The sequence below is a fragment of the Salminus brasiliensis genome, chromosome 10 (genome assembly GCF_030463535.1).
Source record: "Salminus brasiliensis chromosome 10, fSalBra1.hap2, whole genome shotgun sequence".
NCBI classification, from domain to species: domain Eukaryota; kingdom Metazoa; phylum Chordata; class Actinopteri; order Characiformes; family Bryconidae; genus Salminus; species Salminus brasiliensis.
Window position 1 is genome coordinate 22,640,973 of NC_132887.1, and position 19,455 is coordinate 22,660,427.

Genomic DNA, 19,455 nt, shown 5'->3' on the forward strand with positions numbered 1-19,455 from the left:
TTTGAAGATTCAAAGACTTGAATTAAGCTTGGAAATTAACGAGCTTCTGCTAACTTTTCAGGCCACCTCCAAGGCTACCACAGTCTTTATATGAGCGCTGACATGAAGTCCCAGTGAGATGAGGACAAATCCCACCAGCGTAAGAACACATTTATTTGCACTATGAAAACTCTATTGGACCCACTGGTCACCTCTGCGGAACTCCTCGGAGTGTCTCTGAGTCTCAGAGAGAAAGGAGCTGAGCCTTGGTGCTGTGCCTCAGAAAAGGTGCTCAGTGTCCTCACTCAGGTACTGCAGAACTGTTTAAGATGTATATTTATTGTCCGAAGAACACAATGCACTGTGGTCACCATTTTTTGTATGGTAGCATCATTGTGAACTTTTTTTATTACCATGTTTGTGCTCCTCTTTCTGTCAACACTATGGACACTTGTCAATTCAAGATCACAGGAGTAAATGCTTCTATTCATGCTCATGTTTGTTTTTCTCCTATCGGGAGAATAATCAATGATCATCATCATGTTATTATGAATTATGAGTGGGTGCTGTGAAAAGAAATAGATCTAGGCCTACTTGAAAGCAACCAGAGTGACTTAGAAACTGGAGTGTGAACACTATCCATTTAAGACATTAGAGCAGGTTGAAGAAGTCAAATTATCCTATAGCGAGGAACCATGAGTGAGCCAGAAACGTTCTGTTCCTTTAAGAACCTAAGATCCAGAAACTTGAAGCCAAACACGGCTTGTTTTCCTCAAGCGTGTTTGGGGAAAGGCCCTGTTGTTGCAGAAGTGGAGCTGCTCAAGTCTTAAATGAAACGATGACATCATTCCTTACAGCACTACAAGAATTGCCAACGTGAATCACTTTGCAAGCTGTGAAGCTGTCAGAGTTTGTGCTGTATCCTTATCAACATGATCAAGGCTGGGATCAAACCTTCCGAATAGACCAAGCCTGTTTCATACAGATCTAGCGGTAACATCCCTGTTCGATCACTGCTTTAGTTTGTAGTTATAGCTGTATGTATTGTATCTACTTCCCAGTCAGCCGTGGAGGGTTTTATTTCTCTCTACCACTGGAAGTGTTGGCTGTGGCATGTGAACACTTGCATCAGCATCTCAAAAGACACATAAAACATGCTAATGCTGGTGCCAGATTTCTGCTGTTTTGCATCAACACTGGGACTTCGGTTGCCCAACACATGGCTCTACTTTCGGGAACTGTACCTGCAGACTCACAAAAACACTAACACAGAATGTTTTCATACATGAGAATCATGGAAAGGAGCATGGGTGCAAAGGGTTGCCTCCATCCTGGCAAAAAAACAAAAAAACAAAGCGAAAACAAGCCTCCCATAAAGTTGCAACTCCTATTCCACCGGCTTTTGGTTAATGTGACTTCACTTAAGGACAATTTCTCTCTTTTCAGTATTTTCCTTCCATCCACAGGTTGGAATATTATATTCCTTTTTTTGGTTGGTTGGTAATGCTGTATGCTGTGGTCATTGCTGGGAGTACTAAACACAAACAAGCGTTATCAGCATTTAAGCAGCGAGAGATGTTTGAAGTTTATAAAACTGAAATTTGAAGCTTGCAAAATATTTGGAGAAAATGTTAAAATTATAACAAAGTGACATCACTCGCATCATCTTCAGAATGAACATTGTTAAACTAGCTTAGTAGCAAACTGCTACCAGCTGTTAGCTGTTAGGTAACGCCTACAGTGATGTGTGGGAACCTCTTGATATTCATGACATTCTAAATGTATGTATTGGTAAATGCTATGGATAATAAAATGCTGACTAAAGAACTAGCATATCAAGAAACATAATAAATTAGGGGAATGACCTAGGGCTGCATTTGGTGATCAGTAGAGCAGTTCATGTCCTACAGTTTTCTTGAGGATGGAAGATGTTGTACGATAGATGACCAGAAACATGGGATGTGACTGGCCCAGATGTTAAAGCAACACAATGGAAAAATGGCATTTCTTGCTCCCGGGCTCCCCCTACAGTCTGGAAGTGTAATTTGTGCTTTGAGTCACAATTAAGGACACATTTTTCTGGACAAGCTGAAAGACACAGAACAGTCACTGAGAGTAAAGGAATCATGTGGACTGATGTGTTACAGTAATATTACAGGATTTTACACAAATATGACTCTGGTTACACAGCGTTACGCCATGATTGCGATGCAGTTCTCCATATTATAAATCAGTGGAGCATCACAGTTATTTTAAGGTAGAAATGTTACATAATGTTGCTCTAACTGATCAGAGAGAACAGAGCTAACAGACTTAACAAGAGAGCTAAAAATAGTGGTTTGAGTCCAAATCTGGAGTTGCAACACTAGACATTGAGTGCTAGTGAAGGACTGCAAGTGAAGATTGTCCATTGAAAGGAAAACACAGTCTACGACAAGGTTTAATCCCTGTCTGGGAAACCAGCCTTTTGTGTTTATCATCAAATAGTCTTATAAATCACTTATTATTACAAAAATGAAAGGGGTTGCCCCCGGTTGTCGGTTGAACACACACTTCCCTCTGAGATGTTCTTGACCACTGCACATAGTTAACCTGTATTGTTTGACTGAACTTTACTGCCTGAGGTAAAACTGGCACATATCACAGCCACTGTCTTGTTTGAGCAAAATAATTCATGTTTATGAAACCTTTTTTTTTTTTTTACACTTTTTTCATTCTGTATGTATTGCTGATATCCTCAATACTGATAACCTTTACTGTTTAGAAATGACATGACTCACGCTGACCGAGCTGTGTTAAAATGCTTTTACTTTTTTATTTGTAAATCTTTTTTTTTTGTTACATAATTTAGTCTGAAAGCATATTTGCATATTAACATCTGTTTAAATGTTTTCATCTGTGTGCGTTTTTGTTTGTAGTTGTTTTATTTTTTATGAAAGTATCCCTGGCACTTTCGTCAGCCTCTTTTTTGATAGCCTTCATACAGGAAGCCATTTCTTTGCCATCGGAATGATACTTCAGTTTTTGTACTGATTTTGTTTTTTTTCATTAAGTCATTGTTTTTATATTCTATCGAGCTTAAATACTATTCATTTCCAACTCGTGAAATTGCCAGTGAACCTGAACGGTAACTGGCTGCTTGGTATCATTCAAACACTTCATTTAAAAGCAGTATTCTAAGGCTTAACAGAATGATACAACAAATGAATAAACAAGGCTTTACTTTGCATCATCGCCTTCTGACTGTGTATTTTGTGTAAATGAATGTGAGAATGAATGTTATTGCAAAATAAAATCAATGTCCTGACATTAAAATATTATGTAGAATATGTTTAACTGTATCCATACATACATTTAAAATATTTTGGGGCTTAAAATTTTACATATATGATCATATATATGCAAATGTCCATCTAGAGGATCTTCCTCCCCTCCAGCAGGTCGATGATGTTCTGGAAAAGAGTCAGAGAAATGTTTTCATGATGGAACATAAATGTTAAAAACAAATACAACAGTAAGCCTTTATTCTGAGAGGTCCTTTGTAGATGAGCAATAAACTCTTAACAGAGTATTAGTAACAAATAACACATCAATCACATATCAGTGACGTTGCAGCAGTGAAGCCCCTGAATACACTGAGGTAAACATCTGGAGGATGCATTGATGACATTAAGTAGACTTATTATGTTACCCTTAATATGTTACTTTTATTAAGCAGAAGCTAACCCAGCCTTACTTAACCCTAACCTTCATCCAGGCCCTAATCCTAACCCTAACCCTGATCCTTATCCTAACCTTAACCTCAACCCAAAACCTAACTCCAACCCTAACCCTGATCCTTATCCTAACCTTAACCTCAGCTAAAAACCTAATCCTAATCCTGGCCCTAATGTTAACCTTAACCTCAACCCAAAACCTAATCTTAACCCTCAAACTTGCCCCCTAATCCAGTTAAACTCTAGTTCCAGACTGGTGTCGGCAGCAAGTCTATAACTTCTGGCTGAGGAGGGTGAGATGGTCTATATTACAGCTGTTAGATGATCAGTGATTTCTTAGGTGAATGTCTACAGATCTGAACTTGGACTTGCCAAATCAAGGAAATTCAGAATTCAGAAAATTAACTGATCAAAAACAAATCTTATTAATTAAATATCTTTTAATAAGCTACAGAATGTATTCAGATGCTTCACTGCTGCTACATCATTGGTATGCTGTTGAGATGTAACTGAAAGTCTGAGGAGTGTTTATTTAATCTCAATGCATCTAATGATGCATCTTGTCTTTTCCTTAGTATCACTTTACTCGGATGGTCCATTATAGATGCTTGCACCTGACATTCAACTAACATTCAACAGAATATGTATTAAATGCAACTGAAATCTAAGTTGAATGTAAATGACTGGCTATTTAATGTATATGTATATAACCTACACCTAACATGTAAACCCTAAACCTAACCTTAACCTTACCCTTGAATCAACCCTAAATCCTAATCCTAATCTTAATCCTAACCCTAACCCTTAACCTAATCTAAACCCTAAATATATTCCTAACCCTAAAAGGTTAAGGTTAGGGTTAAGTATAGGGTTACATTCAGTAGACAATCCCATCCCAATTCCATTCAACTTAGAGTTCGGATGCATTTAATAGGCGGTCAGTTGAATGTCAGGTGAGTATCTATGACGCATCCAAGCACAGTTTCTGTCTTTCATTACATACAAAATTTAAAATGTGGTTTCAACAGTATAGACCGTTGTTAAGAAATTGCAGTTGAAGCGAGCTGTGGAGGTCAAGATGAGGTCAAGAAAACTCTGGAGAGAACTGATCATTTGCTCATGCTGGCCAGACAGAGACATCAAAACTGCCAACATGAAGATTTTTCACCAAATGCAAAATATGAGGCTTAAATGTCAAATAATGATCAAGATCTTTGTATGCAGATACACTTACCTGCCTTCCAAATGCTTTGGCCATTTCTGCTGCACCAGATCCAAACTAGAGTGGAATAAAAACACAACACATGTGAGATCTTTTAAAGAATATGGGGCAGTAGGAGAACTTATTTGGTTCATGCCACATTCTCCATCTCAAATAACTGTGTTTTCTTTTTAAACCTCATTCTTCACATGCTGGTCAGCCCCGTTGTCCAGCAGGAGTTCCACCAGCTCCTCATGATTGTTCAGCACAGCGACCTAATTTAGAGAACACTGCTTTAAAAAAGGAGCTTCCATGTTTATTTAAGCATCACGCATTAAATAACTTAATAAAACATTCATTTGCAGAGTGCTGCATGCACTGAAGTGCTCAATGCGTAAACACTGTGTTTTTACTGTACATCATTCAGAGACAGATGTTGAGAACTTCTGAACTAATTTAGAATTAAATCAAGACTGCTCTTATGAACAAGGCCATGACGAACCTCCAACGTACCATAAGTGGCGTCTTTCCATCTTTGTCGCGGACATTGACGTCAGCGCCGGCACGGATGAGGAGTGAGGCCACTGCAGCGTTCCCGCCTACTGCGGACACTCTCATGAGGGGAGTCCAATGAGATACGGTATCCCTCACATCCAGCTGATAAGCAACACACAGCTTACAGGAGTTCTGCTATAGCTTTAACAAATCGTCGCTGTCATGCAAGAACATTGTATATCCGTTTCGTTCCATTGGAAGCTAGAAAGATATGAGGTTCAGATCTACCCCATCTCAATGATAACAGCTTAAAGGCAGATTTTTTCACCTAACTGAACTACCACATTCTGAGCCTGTTTACACCTGACATTACACCTGGCTTTTCATGCAGACAAGTGAAATCCGAATGTGTTCCGATCACCAAATCACCAAATGTTAAACACCCCCAAGACGCATTGTGATCAGACTACAACTGGATCACTCACACCACTTTCTGAGGTTGTCAGAGACGGCTCTCGTCCACAATTAATACAAGTGTATTCCAGTGTTTACAGGAAGTTCAACGCAAAAGAATGCACGTGTTGGTGAGCTTTTTACTCAAGAAAGTAAAGTCAGAGCTCATCTGGTAACACTGCATTTTAATGACAAGTGTAAAGAGAATCCGCTCAGAGTAGATCCAGATACTGTCAAGATAAAACGCACATGTTAATGGCAGGTGTAAACAGACCCTCTGATTACTTCCTCTGTACTTAAAAATATCTTAAAGGGATCTCATGATACTGATAACATTATCACAACATAGCAGACCCTGTCTTCCAGAGGTGTTGAGAAAACAAAATGTCTTATCAAAACAACATAATTCATTTAAGAAATCAAAGTATTTTTATAAGCTATGCACCAGTATGGACAAAAATATTGGGACACCTGCTCCTTTCTGAAATCAAGGGTTTTAGACAAGATTTTATCCTGCTTTTGTTGGAGTAACTGTCTCTACTGTCCAGGACAGGCATTCTATTAGATTTTTGAAGCAATGCTGTGAGGATTTTATTAAAAAGTACTGGATGGAGCACCATCATCAGAGAACACGGTTCCACTGCTCCACGGCTCAATGCTGGGGGGCTTCAAAATCCTCTAGCCTACACCTAGCATTAATTTAAATTGTCTATCAGCTCCAAAGGGACTAGACAAGCCGTATGTGTGTGTGTGTGTGTGTGCATGTGCACATCTCTGTCCGCAATGGGTGCAACTTAAAGTAACTGAATGTATTCATTAGAAGGGGTGTCCTAAACAAACATTTGGACATATAGTGTATAAGGGCCTAGAGGTTTTCTGACCTTGGTTTACCAACGTGGGACCTGCGCTTTCCCCTTTTCTGTGGTCTGTGACAGAATAAACACACTGAATGTAAATCTCTTGGCTTTCCACTCTCAGAGCAAACAGTCAGAGTCTGTTTGAGAGGGAACTAGCGACACACTGGAGTGTCACCACAGCAAACACAGAGCTCAGCTTCTTACTGCCCCAGCAGCGCTACTGACCGATATAGCTCTCAGATTACAGCTCTCTGACATGCAGTACAAATTGGCTACTGAAACGGACTTCAAGCAAGAGCTCCCAGCGGCTAAACGCCCCACAGAGCACACGCTGTACGCTGTACAGCACACTACGAATGCCAGTCCTCTTTTCAGCCTCCTTCTTACCAAGTTCTGGGCAGTTTCATAATGCCCCTATATCTATGGTGGTTATACATATATATATATATATATTTAACACCGGTTTTAAAACATTAGTGTTTGCTTCTACATTCTGTGTGTGGAATTTTACTGCATTAAACATGTCTGTTTACATCCTGCCTTCTTGCCACCACTATTGGTCTACATGTACACAGGTGGTGATGGGGAGGTGGTAATGGGGTGGCTCAATGTCCAAAAAAATTGCAAGATCTCAAATTAATTAAACCGTTATTTCAAGAAAGCAGTGTTTGTTATGCTGTGGAGCTTTCATACCACTCTTTAATTTCCCTCCTCCACACGAGCGCTCATTAGCAAGGAAGCTATAATTTGCAGTTCTTTGTGGACATAAAGTCTCTGTAAATTTCTCACAGTAATTCTGCTGCCTTTCAGCTCTGCTCCGCCATATATTTTCTTTACCTCCACATTTTTATAGTCAGCATATAAACAGTATAGGAGCTGTTTTGCTGCCATCTTAATACTTAATTCTTTGGTCTGCAACCATGACAACAAAGCTCAGATTGGTTAACCTGATTTAAACGCATCTGTAAAATGCAGAATGGGCACAGGCCCTGACTTAAAAATGTACACAACGTCGCAGTCCATCAAGTTTCAGACACAGTGTGAAAGACATGAATATACGTGTTTGGTTCTAAGCGTTTTTTGACAGTAAAATCGGACTTAGTGTGAACAGGCCTGAACACGTAGAGAAAATATGATAGAAACTATTGTGAGTTTGCCAAATTCTGTCAATCTTTGATTGTGTGAAGCAGCATTTTTGGAGAACGCTTTGAATTGTAGAACATTTCGTTTACTAGTAAAACGATGAGCTGTAAATATTCTGTCAAAGATGGGAGACTTAGGGGGGGAAGTATTTGTTGCCAGTGTGGTGGTGTGGGTGGAGCTCCTAAAGGCTTCTGTCTGACCACACAAACTAACCTGAGTAACTGTGTTACGCCACTTTTAAATTAAAATATTTATAATATTCCACTGTATACACTGATAAGCCAGCTTCCTGTCTAATATGCTATTGGTCCTTCATGTGTCAGTGATTTAAATGTGTGATTGGTGTATGAGTTTTATGTTTAGGGTTTTCTTTTCTTTTTAAAGAAAAATGACTTTATGTGGTAGTTAACAGTGCAATAAACTGACAGAGATAGAGTTCAGCGTCTTTAAGCGGACACAAGCTCGATATTTGCTGACCTCACAGCCATCCTGAATCATGTACGCAATAACAGGAAGGTGTCCCCCATCTGCCGCCCAGTGGAGTGGGGTGCATCCGCCCATGTCCCGAGACTGCCATGTGGCCCCGAACTTACGCAGATACTGCACGATGTCCAAGTGTCCAGCATAACAGGCCAGCATTAGACTGACAGAAAGACACAACACATCTCAGGAAGGTGTTAATGATGAGCTTATTATGAGGACATTATTCTGATTGTGTCTGATAGAAAGGAATCTCCCAACTGACCTGTCTTTGCCGCTGCCATTCTTCACGTGAATATCAGCACCATGATCCACCAACTTACGAACCAATCTACAGTTCACAATGTTCCCATCAGTGTGATGGATGTCAGGGCTTATTTTTAACTCCCAGTGCATGACATTACTTTTAATGGAAGAGAACCTGATACATGTTTGACAAGTGAAGCATCTTTTTTAAGAACATTCAGTTGGAAAAAAAACTTTTACCTGCCAAAACCTTTCTGTGCTGCCACCATGAGCGGTGTGAAGCCCAGTTTGTCACAAACATTCACATTCACCGTGCTGAGGGACGTAAGGCATGGTGAAAACCGCATTATTAGTGCATTTAGATTAGGGCTTACATTAGTATCATAAACACATGAAGTTTCACACCAGAATGTTTTTTTCATCATTCTTGACACCCTAAAAATAAGTACAGCTACAGTATCATAAGCCAGTTTTCTATTCAAACGTTTTGCAAATGTTATGCACAATTATGGAATTTAAAAAATGTGATGGAAGTCCACTACCATCCATCCACTACAGTAATGTGAATGATTATGAGCAGCTTTAAAACAAGCAAAATTCAGAGATTTAGCACAATCTTTGGTTTTAGCAGAATTATCTTCACAGCCATTTGCAGTCTTTCTATGGCTGGTTTGTTGTTTGCAGACCAGAGACGCCAGGCATGACGAGCTGAAGGCTGAAATCTCTGTGCCACCCTGTTGACTTTCACCATGCACTGTTAAAAGTATCAACTTTTGGAGGTCCTTCAATTTGAAACTGTGGAGGAACCTTCAAGAAAAGGTTTTTAGAAGAAAAAGGTTCACTGAAGGTTCCTTAAAGCACCTTATGAGGTTCCTCCACAGTTTTAAATTGAAGAACCCCTAAAAGATCCTCCTTCCCTAAACTTTTAACAGTGTACATCAGGGAGCACAAATGCACCAAGCAGTTCTGGGAAAGCACTGCAGACGGATTTTTCAGACAAGCTTTCAGTTCTGTGTTTCAAAAAGGCAACTTTTGAAAAGCTGTGTGTCATGAACGGACCATCTGAAGTGTCGTTTCTCCAGTTGCCGTTCCAACTGGTAAGAGAATTGTGATTGCTTTATACAAGCTAGACAAGCTAATCTCATGGTTTGCTATGTCACTGTTTTTTGGTAGATGAAAAAAAAACGCTACAGACACATGCATTTTCTTGATTTACTGGTTTGTTTATGGACTACTGCTCTGTTCTACTTTACTGATTTTCTTTAATTGTTAACACCAATGAGCCAAAACTTTATGACCACCTTCTTAATATGCTTGGGGCCTCCATGGATCGGACTTGTTGTTCCTATACATCCCACAGGCGCTTGGATTGAATTGGATTGAGATCTAGGGAATTTAAAGGCCAGGACAACACCTTGACCTCTTTATCATGTTCCTCAAATCACTGCTAAACAATGCCTGCAGTGTGGCCTTTGGGGTTGTATGTGGTCTGCAATGTTTGGTTATAACCAGACAGGACAGCCCAACATCCCATCATCGATACATGGTTTGTCCTTTTTTTTTGGACCACTATCAGTATCGGTAATCACCATTCCTAATTGTGAGAAACACACAAACCTAGCCATTTCAAGTGAGCTGTCTATATATACTATAATGACTAGCCCTTTTGAAAATTGATAATCCATGTAATTCACTTCACCTGTGAGTGGTCATCATGTTTTGGCTTGACGGTGTATGTTTAAGTGCACAATAATATATAAGATGAATAATAATACATATTATACATTATCTGTAATAAGTAACAGTATCTAGCAGAACTGCAACTTGTATGATGTGTAACTATTGAATCTCTCTATGATTTATAACTCCCATGTTTGGCCACTGAGCCCACTCACCCAGACTGCAGCACTCTGATCAGTTCCTCTTCATCGTTCCTGTTCACAGCTTGGTGAAGGTGTTTGCAGCTCAGAGGCTCCCCTGAGGAGCGTTATAGTGACAGGTCAATTAACGGATATGTTTGGTTTCAGTTGGCAAATACTACGTAACCATGGAAATGTCTTCAGGGCTGCATTGTGCGCTTGTTACTGGTGACAGCATGGCTCGAGGAGCATACTGGGACCAGTGGATTAAAAACATCTATCAGATTCATATCAGGTCACTTTGAAATTCAGCTCAGGGCCCATATTCAGCAAACATCTCCAAGTAGGAATAGTGAGCCAGAATCAGTTTAGGCCAGGGGTGTCCAATCTCATCCCTGAAGGGCTGGTGTGCAAGTTTTCAATCCAATCAAGCAGGAGCACACTTAGTCCATTTGTTTAATCAGTCGATATCAGTCTTCAAACAATGGACCATGTGTACTCCTGCTTTGTTGGTACAAAAACCTGCAGTCACCATCCGTGAGAAAAAAGTGTTAATGGCTGCTAGTACGGCTGCCAAAAAAATACCTTAAAATTCAGGATTGAGCAGGGTGTTCTTATAAAACCTTTATTTATACATTATTATTTGGATGTTCTTAAACTAGAGCGAATTACTGCCAGATTACATCATGCCAGGGCAGCCACGGTTCAACTGTGGTCCGAGGCTATTGACTTTGTTAGGGATTTGTCTAATCAGACATGAAGCTTTGTGTGGTGTAAAATTGTATTGTTATTTATTTATATACTTATTTATCTATTTTTTTTATGTGGATCTGTATGTATATGTATGTATGTATATATGTATATATATTTTCCTTTCCCCTCCCCCCTTTTATTTTATTTATTTATTTATTTTATCATCTTGTTTTTGAAAAACAATAAAAATATATTCACAAAAAAAATCCCTGCAGTCATACTGGCCCTTTGTGGATAAGAATGGACACCACTGGTTTATGGCTTTTGCGCACATTTACAAATATAATGAGAGCTATTTAAGATCTTTAATTCTTCCAAAATACCACCCCTGGTCATACTTAATGTACCAAATATAAAACACAAATCAACATCATGTAAATCCAGCAATGCTGTTATATCATTGAAGTCAGTGTCTTTTTTTTCCGCAGGTTCAGTCAGCTCACTGCAGTCATCCTCCCCAGTTTCCAGGCCCAGCCTAGTAACTGTGATAACTGCTCTTTTGAAACACAAGCAGTTCAGTGAACTCCTACGCTGATTTACTTGTTACTCAGCCTTGCAAAGGAGCTACAAACAGTGGAATACAAGGCTACACAGAGCGGCATGTTTTCATCTAGAGTTGCTCTGCGCAGCTCAGTGTTGTCTCTGCTCTAAGGCTTAGTTCAGAAAGGCTGCTCAAATGCAATGTTCTGGCATATCCAATTTTGCAAAACATCACATGAAGTCCAACCTTTTCCAACTGTATTGCGGTCAAACTTGTATGTGGTTTCAAAAGCCTTGCTACACGTGACCAGTCAGATTGGGCCGGGGTGGTTCTCGATGTCAGAATGTGCGACAATGGTGCACATTCATAGATTACACTTCATTAGATTAAACACACACACCTTTTCTACTGTGTATATTGTAGTTTTACAGTGACTGCTTCAGTACGTTTGTCAGTTTAAAGCCTAGAAGAGCCTGTTAGCTTTTTAGCTAATGTTATCAAATCTGCTGACCTGGCTGGTCTACGCTAATGATCTGTGATCTTTGTTCATTTTGTAGATAATAAGAAGTGAAACGATGTTGTAAAATATAATGTGATTGTACTGTTGACTAGTTATAGTTAAAAAGTGTTACACATAAACATCTAAGCTCTAAAATTTGACTTTTGCCTGCCCTTTCTTGGTCAGTATGCCCAAGTCTGTGTTGTTACTGTGGCAACCACTATGTACTGTGGACTAACCACACAAACCAGATTTGGTCTGTTTTTAATATGACGTCTGAACCGCCCAGTCACAAAATGTAAGAAAACGACAAAGCTTAACACTCCTACTTTCAATTCCTGTTAATTGGCTGATTGAATGGTTAGGTCTGGGTGTTTAGGAGCAAAATGATCAGAATAGGGTTGTTCCAGGTCTAAGTCGAAAGCCACTGCAGTAACTTCAGACATAAAACAAAAATAAAGGTTCAAGCTGAAAAGAAAAGACTTACGAGACGTGGTAACTGAGACAGCAGGGCTGAGGCTGCATTCTCCATTGGGTCTGGTAATCCTCAGCCTAAATTTATACAGTGTGCTGGGCTCTAGTCCCTCAACAACATGATGGGTGCTGTAGCCACTGGGGAAAAGCACAAAACATCAATTAGTGGCCAAAAGGACAGTCTGTACAAAATATGCAAATAATACACAGAAAAAGCAGAATACCATACCATATAGATACCTGACATATGGCAATACATAGATTTCAAATATATGACGTATAATTACAATTTATATACTTGCCTTATATCACAACATATAATTGCCACATATTGAAATATGTGTGACATATATGCCAACTTATTTGAAATTGGCCATTATTTCAGCCATATATCGGCCATGACCAAAAAAAATAACAAACACTGCAATCAATCAAAAATCATTGATGCCATGCAATAACCTGTATCTCCTAAATTAAATGAAAGTCAATGTAAAAAAAGAATGTATTTTGGTTATTGGAGCATTTCGATGTCATTTATGTTTTAACCTACCAATCAAAACTATTTAGCATTGGACAAAAAATATTGGGACACTTGATCAGAGTTTATGTTGGAGCATTGCTGTGAGTATTTGATTGCATTTAGTGTCAAGACTATTAATGAGAACAAGATGTGGGATGATAACCACCTCACCTCACCTCATCCCTAACTCCCCAACTCATCCCAGAAGTACTGGATGGAGCACCATCATTCCAGAGAACACAGTTTCACTGTTCCACAGCTCAATGCTGGGGCTTTAAACCCTTCTAGCACATCCATGGCGTTATTTATGAAGTCAATAGGCACATGTGTCAGCAATGGGTGCAACTTAAAGTAGCTGAAAGCATTCATTAGAAGGGATGTGCACAAAATATTTTGGACATACAGTATATGTGCATATGTGGCCTTATATCAGATTTCTGTTTCTGTTCTAGGTATAACAGGACCCTGTGAATTCCCATTATGTACAATACCTTAGTTGTGTCATCAAACCGTCCCTTAAATAAAACTGTCAGCAGCACGTTTCTAATGATAATAAGCAAATCAATAGAGAAAAAGAAGGAAACACTTGGTGGTGTCTGCGTACATTAGCAACTTCCACCTTCTGAGCTTGTCTGCACTCCCTATACAACACACGATTTGATAGGCCTGCATTAATAACAGAATAGTAATTTTTTATTACAAGTTACAGGAAACACTAACATGTATATGGTGCCATAATTGTGTGATTTGGGATCCATCTCCTCTAAAGAAAAGCGAGTCCAACTGTCTGTAGGGCCATTGCGGTCATTCTCACCACTTCCCCAGTTCAGCTCAATGCTGTGGTGACTGATCTTTCCAACCACAATGGGTTCAGAAGACTTGCAGTCTCCACTGACTGAACCTGAAACAAAGCAGAACTCAATTATAACGTATAATAGCTACAGTTACAGACAACTATAAAACATCTGATTACAGCTTTACAGTCACCTAATGATACAGTCACCTAATGACTCTCTACGGTGTACCGCCCCCACCACCCCCCTAAAAAATAAACAAACATAAATAGACCATGAATTAAGCCTAAACTGGAATTAAAACAAAGCCTAGGATTGGGCTTTACTGAATATGCCTGTGTTGGACACTGTTGGAGTACTTAATATTTGATGCAGTGCTTGAGTGCCACCCTGTGGTAGATTTCACCACTTACAACCACAAACAAAACCGAGTGTTAGATCCAAAACTTTCCCAGCTCTGGAAGCTCTCCCAGCTCTAGTGCTTATCTAACCTAAACCCCACTACACACAGTGTTGTGTTCTTCTGATAAAACACACTACATTCAGTTGAAGATGTTGCTTTATGGTTAGGCAGGTTTGTTAGAGCATGGAAAACAGTACAGTACACAGTGCATTGGAAGAAGGTTACAGGACTGGTTGGTGTGTCTCAACAGATAACTCCACAACCTGCCAGGGAGCTACAACATCATGTAGGCGGCAGAGGCACAATCCCTGGTCTGGTTGATTATCCTGTGCTACATTAAGAGTTCTTGGGCAAGACTCCTAACACTACATTGCCCCCCTCTGTAATACGAGTAACCTTGTAAGTCGCTCTGGATAAGAGCGTCAGCTAACTGCCGTAAATGTCAATGTAAATTAAGTTAGGCCTAAGAAACTGAAACTGAAATACCCTCTAAATCTAGATTTTAATATGCATTCAAATATTTTGTCAGTTTGCCTTTGATAGGAATAAAATATTATGCAAAATTCTATTTATTTAATTCAATTCAATATATTTATGTGTGTGTATATGTGTGTGTGAAAACAATATTGTTTATGTATGTATTCTAAATCATTTGTATTAATTATACATGATAAATATTACTTATTATAAACACATTTTATACATTCATGTACAATTCTGAATTGAAGAGTTTTGTAGTTTATTTTTGAAAAAAATATGTACAAATGTAATATGTCTTAAGTTTTTCAAATACATTTTAATTAAACAATGATTTTTAAACATTTCATTTTTAAAAAATGAAAAAAAAATAAAAAAAAACAGATATTGCAACTGTAATCTTTAATAGTTTCTTTTTTGTTGTTGTTGTTTATTAGAAGGTTCACAAAATGACATTTATACATGAAACATGGACATAGCTATATGCATGTTATATATTTGTTTCTAAGATCCAGAAAACTCAACATCACGGATGAAGAAGTGCACCATTAGATAAAGATTTCTTCACCTGTCTTTTCTTCTCATTCGGGGACATCAACCACGGCTCGCTGCTCCTTGTACAAACCTTCAAGACGTTTTAAGGTCCTGAGGCAGGACTCTACATGCTGAAATGATGATTTTGTTGTTTGGCAGTCAATATATTGATTTTTTAGTACATATATTTTTTCTATGGTTAACTCCTAACTGTTAAACTGTAGTGTTTCCTTGATTAATCAATAACTGGAATAATATTCCAGTAACATGTTCTGCATAGTCCTTTCTCTAGAACCAAGCTTCACAATTACATTTACATATTTTTATATTATTTCAATCAGCTCATCTTTGAAATCCTAGTTTTTTTTTGGATTTTAGAAACAAATATATAACATGCATATAAAATATATATATATATGTAATTGTGAAGCTTAGTTCTAGAGAAGGGACTTTACAGAACAGGTTTAGTGGAACTTCATTCCAGTTATTGATTAATCAAGGAAACACTACAGTTCTATATATGAGTTTTTATATATTATTCTATATATTATTCAGTTATTATATATGAGTTCCTGATATAAAAAAGTAATGTATTAAAAATTTTAAAAATTGACTGACTGCAACTAAAGCATCACTTCAGCGTGTGGAGTCCTGCCTCGGTGTTTGTACAAGCAGCAGCGAGCCGGAGCAGGTAGCTAGCTAGCTGGCACTGTGTCTGCTGGGCTCGTTAGCTCCTCCGCTAGCTGCCGTTCAGTGAAACACTGACGGTTAGTTAAACATCATTTACTCACCAGGTTTACTGTAACCTATCTTTCTTTTTAATATAAGAGCTTCTAGTCTAGTTCAAGAACCTTTACCCCACAGTATGAAGTTCTGGTAGTAGCTTGTCCCGCCATAACCCCGGACAGCCAGTGCTGTGACTCGGGGTGTTTGACGCTAGCTCCGCTCCGCTCCGCTCAGCTAACGTTAATGTTCAAAAACAGCTGGAATAAAACACTACCTGCGTTCATTGTTGCTTCAGTGCAGCGTGTCCGTAACCTTCCTACGCGCCAGAGTAGTCGTCTAGCTCTAGTTCTTCTCCAGATGTGGAGTTTAAATCAGTGATCCTGATTTGCGCTCGTGTTACAGATGTTAGGGATTCACAGCGCCTCTGGCCGGTCCGTTTACCGTTGCTATGGGAACGGCTATTCAGGGCGAGCGCGTGAGTTACACAGTAACCTGCACCCTGTCAGTTCAGCGTTACATCAGTTTTAGGCTTCAAATGATTCATCATTTTAATACAGATTCAGATTTGAGATTAATTTGACCTTCCAGTCACACTTCATTCCAGTGTTTAAACGAAGAAGCCCTCAGCATATAAACTGAGGGCTGAGCTTTTGTTCATCTGATTGATAATACGAGCTAAATTAGCATTCTGGTGGGAATCGCTGGTCGTGTCTCTTTTTACTTGACAGATTGTAATAAAATATGTTAATTTACAGTCAAATATATAGTTGTAAATATAAAAATATATAATAAAATTATATATATATATATATATATATATATATATATATATATATATTATTTTTTATATTTAATATAAAAAAAACATAACGACACATATGGATAAAACAAATAAATAAACAGTAAATAAATAATTTTTATTATTATTATTTTTGAACATGCATTTAAATCCATTTTCAAACATGTATGCCCTTCTTCACCATATTTGACATTGACTGATATATGGAAGCAATGTGATGCTCAGGTTTTGCTTTTACGTTTATTCATTTATAAATAAAACATTTATTATTTCTTAACATTTCACTTTTATTTACTTGAGCAAAAATGTTTTAGCTAGAAGTGTGTAAAAGCCTTGAGTCTGTCCCCAACAGCACCCCGAACCCTGCGCTCCTTTAGTGACATCAAGAGTGTGTCTGTATAGAGTCGCTGAGGCCGCTAGGTTTAGGGCTAGTACAGGCAAAGTGTGAAGCAGTATATTAATGAATTCATATCAGTTACAAACTTATTAACAACATATGTAAACCATAAGTTCATTTCCAGAAGAAGAAAAAAAAACACTTGCAGTTTTCATTTCCAGGCAGTTTCTAGGCAGTTGCCATGCGGTCACTTGGGTAAATCTACATGGTTTTGTTAAATGGTTGCTATGGAATCCGAGGTGGTTGCTAGGTTGTTCCTATACAGTTTCAAGTGTTTGCTAAGGTGTCCCAGGTGGTTGCTATAGTATTCAAGGTGGATGCTTGGGCTTGTGCTGTTGCAGATGTTAGGTATTGTTAGATATTTCACGTGGTTGCTAAGGTGTTTCAAGTGGTTGCTCTAGTATTACATACGATTTCGGTGGTTGCTATGTTTTTTCCGATGGTACTTGAAGTGTTCCAGGTATTTACTGAGGCTGTTGCTCAAAGTTGCTGTTGTGTCTCAGGTGGCTGCTAGGGTGTTGTCATGTGGATTCTGTGGTACCACATATGGTTGATTGGATGTTTCTAGTGTTTTTGTACTTTTGCACCTCATTCATTCCCATGCATTTTTTTATGTATGAACTGAATATAGGGTGGTGCTGGCATGAACAATCTTTAGAAGAGTTATAAGAAGAGGCACCTGCAACCTCATCATAAATCTTAATGTATGCTACAGAAGATCCAGACAATCCAAAATAGTGGAAACAAGTGCTGTGGACTGAAGAAGGGATGTTTGGAAAACCAAATTATCATGCTTTGGGGTTGTGTTGCTACAATGGGCATTGCTCTGGTGGGGAGAAGAATGAAGTCCACAAGATGCCATGCTGTGGAGAGACCCATCTCAGAGAATATCTCAGATTGAGAAATCGCATAACTCATCTTCAAAGAAGAGTGGGAGAAAAATTCCAACTACAAGAACTGAGATTTTTTTTTTTGCAAGCTGTGATTTTTGCCAATGGGGGTGTTACTAAGTCCCCACTCTGTAAAGTGCCCAAGCTGCTTTTTTGCACAGGCTACATTTATGACTTTAATATTCTTTTTATGTAATGAAAAGAAGAGTAACTGTGCATTAGGATTTGTTCAAAATAATATGTTTTATATTTGATACCTCTGACTATAACCAAACTAATGTACCATACTTGGAGAAGTGAGTCATTTAATCATGTATTTCTTCATGATAATGGAGTAGCTTTACTGAGTACCATTTATACTGTTGCTGCAATATTTTACCAAAACAAAACATGAAATCCTGACATTATATCTATATCTGATGCATCGTACACTAGCTGTTGAGTAACGTTAGACAATTCATGACCTAGGGTCTTTTTCCTGAAACTGAAAACTGTTGTAAGGGTGATGAAACTTTGTGAAGGTATAGACAGGTTTTCAGTTTCACTATTTTCACTATATTACTTTTTTTAGTCAATGTGGCAGTTAATTCATCAGTAGGGACCTGTACAGGAGGGTACAGAAAAAAGTAAAGAATGAAAACCCCTTTGGAATTAACTGGATTTCTGCAACAGGCCAGCTGACAAATGAATATCATCGCTGTCCAAAGAAAAACAATGTATCTCCAAAGTATCTCCAAAACAGCAAGTGGAAGTCAGTGTCACTTTGGAGCATTTCTATTGGTCCGTTCATCCAGAATTATATACAGAGTGTACAGAGCAGTTACAGGGATCAAAGGACGGAGAAACCTAAAAACGGAAGCAGCTATATTTAATATTTTACTTATATTTCGATAGAATTAATAATGATTTTTTAAAACTTTACTTTAAGTATGTAAGGGATTTACCTAATAATTAAAACAAAATTATTACTTTTTTATTTTATTTATTATTATTTATTATTTTATTATTATTATTATTATTATTAAGTTCCCCCGGCTGAAGGATCACCCCGGAATATCTTCCTCTAGATTTAGCTGTGGTAGAAGGGCGTGATTAATCTCTCTCTCTCTCTCTCTCTCTCTCTCTCTCTGTGCCGCTCTGTTCTGTTGAGCTCTATTATGTATGATAGGATTACAGACCACATGACCGCGCTCGAGCTCTGCTGCCCCGCCCCGTCCCGCCCCGCCCCGTCCCGCCCCGCCCCAGCTGGAGCTCCACTCAGTTCAGTGGAGAGGAACAA

The 19,455-nt window shown here is 38.6% G+C and overlaps 2 protein-coding genes across 3 annotated transcripts in view; one reads left to right on the forward strand and one right to left on the reverse strand.

Annotated features, from left to right (window-relative positions):
* adam12b (ADAM metallopeptidase domain 12b) overlaps positions 1–3,282 on the forward strand; it is a 90,040-nt gene extending 86,758 nt beyond the window's left edge. For both annotated transcript variants that reach the window (XM_072689720.1, XM_072689722.1), the window contains exon 20: positions 62–3,282. In XM_072689720.1, coding sequence (XP_072545821.1) covers positions 62–101 — 40 coding nt within the window. In that variant the 3' untranslated portion in view covers positions 102–3,282. The remainder of the gene's footprint in view (positions 1–61) is intronic.
* Positions 2,820–16,504, reverse strand: LOC140564347 (fibronectin type 3 and ankyrin repeat domains 1 protein-like). Its single transcript, XM_072689723.1, has 11 exons — positions 16,365–16,504; positions 13,877–14,057; positions 12,650–12,774; positions 10,466–10,547; positions 8,811–8,885; positions 8,590–8,655; positions 8,322–8,487; positions 5,410–5,553; positions 5,094–5,171; positions 4,930–4,974; positions 2,820–3,431 (listed from the first exon to the last, which is right to left on the reverse strand). Exons 1-11 carry the CDS (start codon positions 16,372–16,374, stop codon positions 3,393–3,395), a joined length of 1,011 nt encoding a protein of 336 aa, XP_072545824.1. The 5' UTR covers positions 16,375–16,504; the 3' UTR covers positions 2,820–3,392.
* Between the last annotated feature and the right edge of the window lie 2,951 nt (positions 16,505–19,455).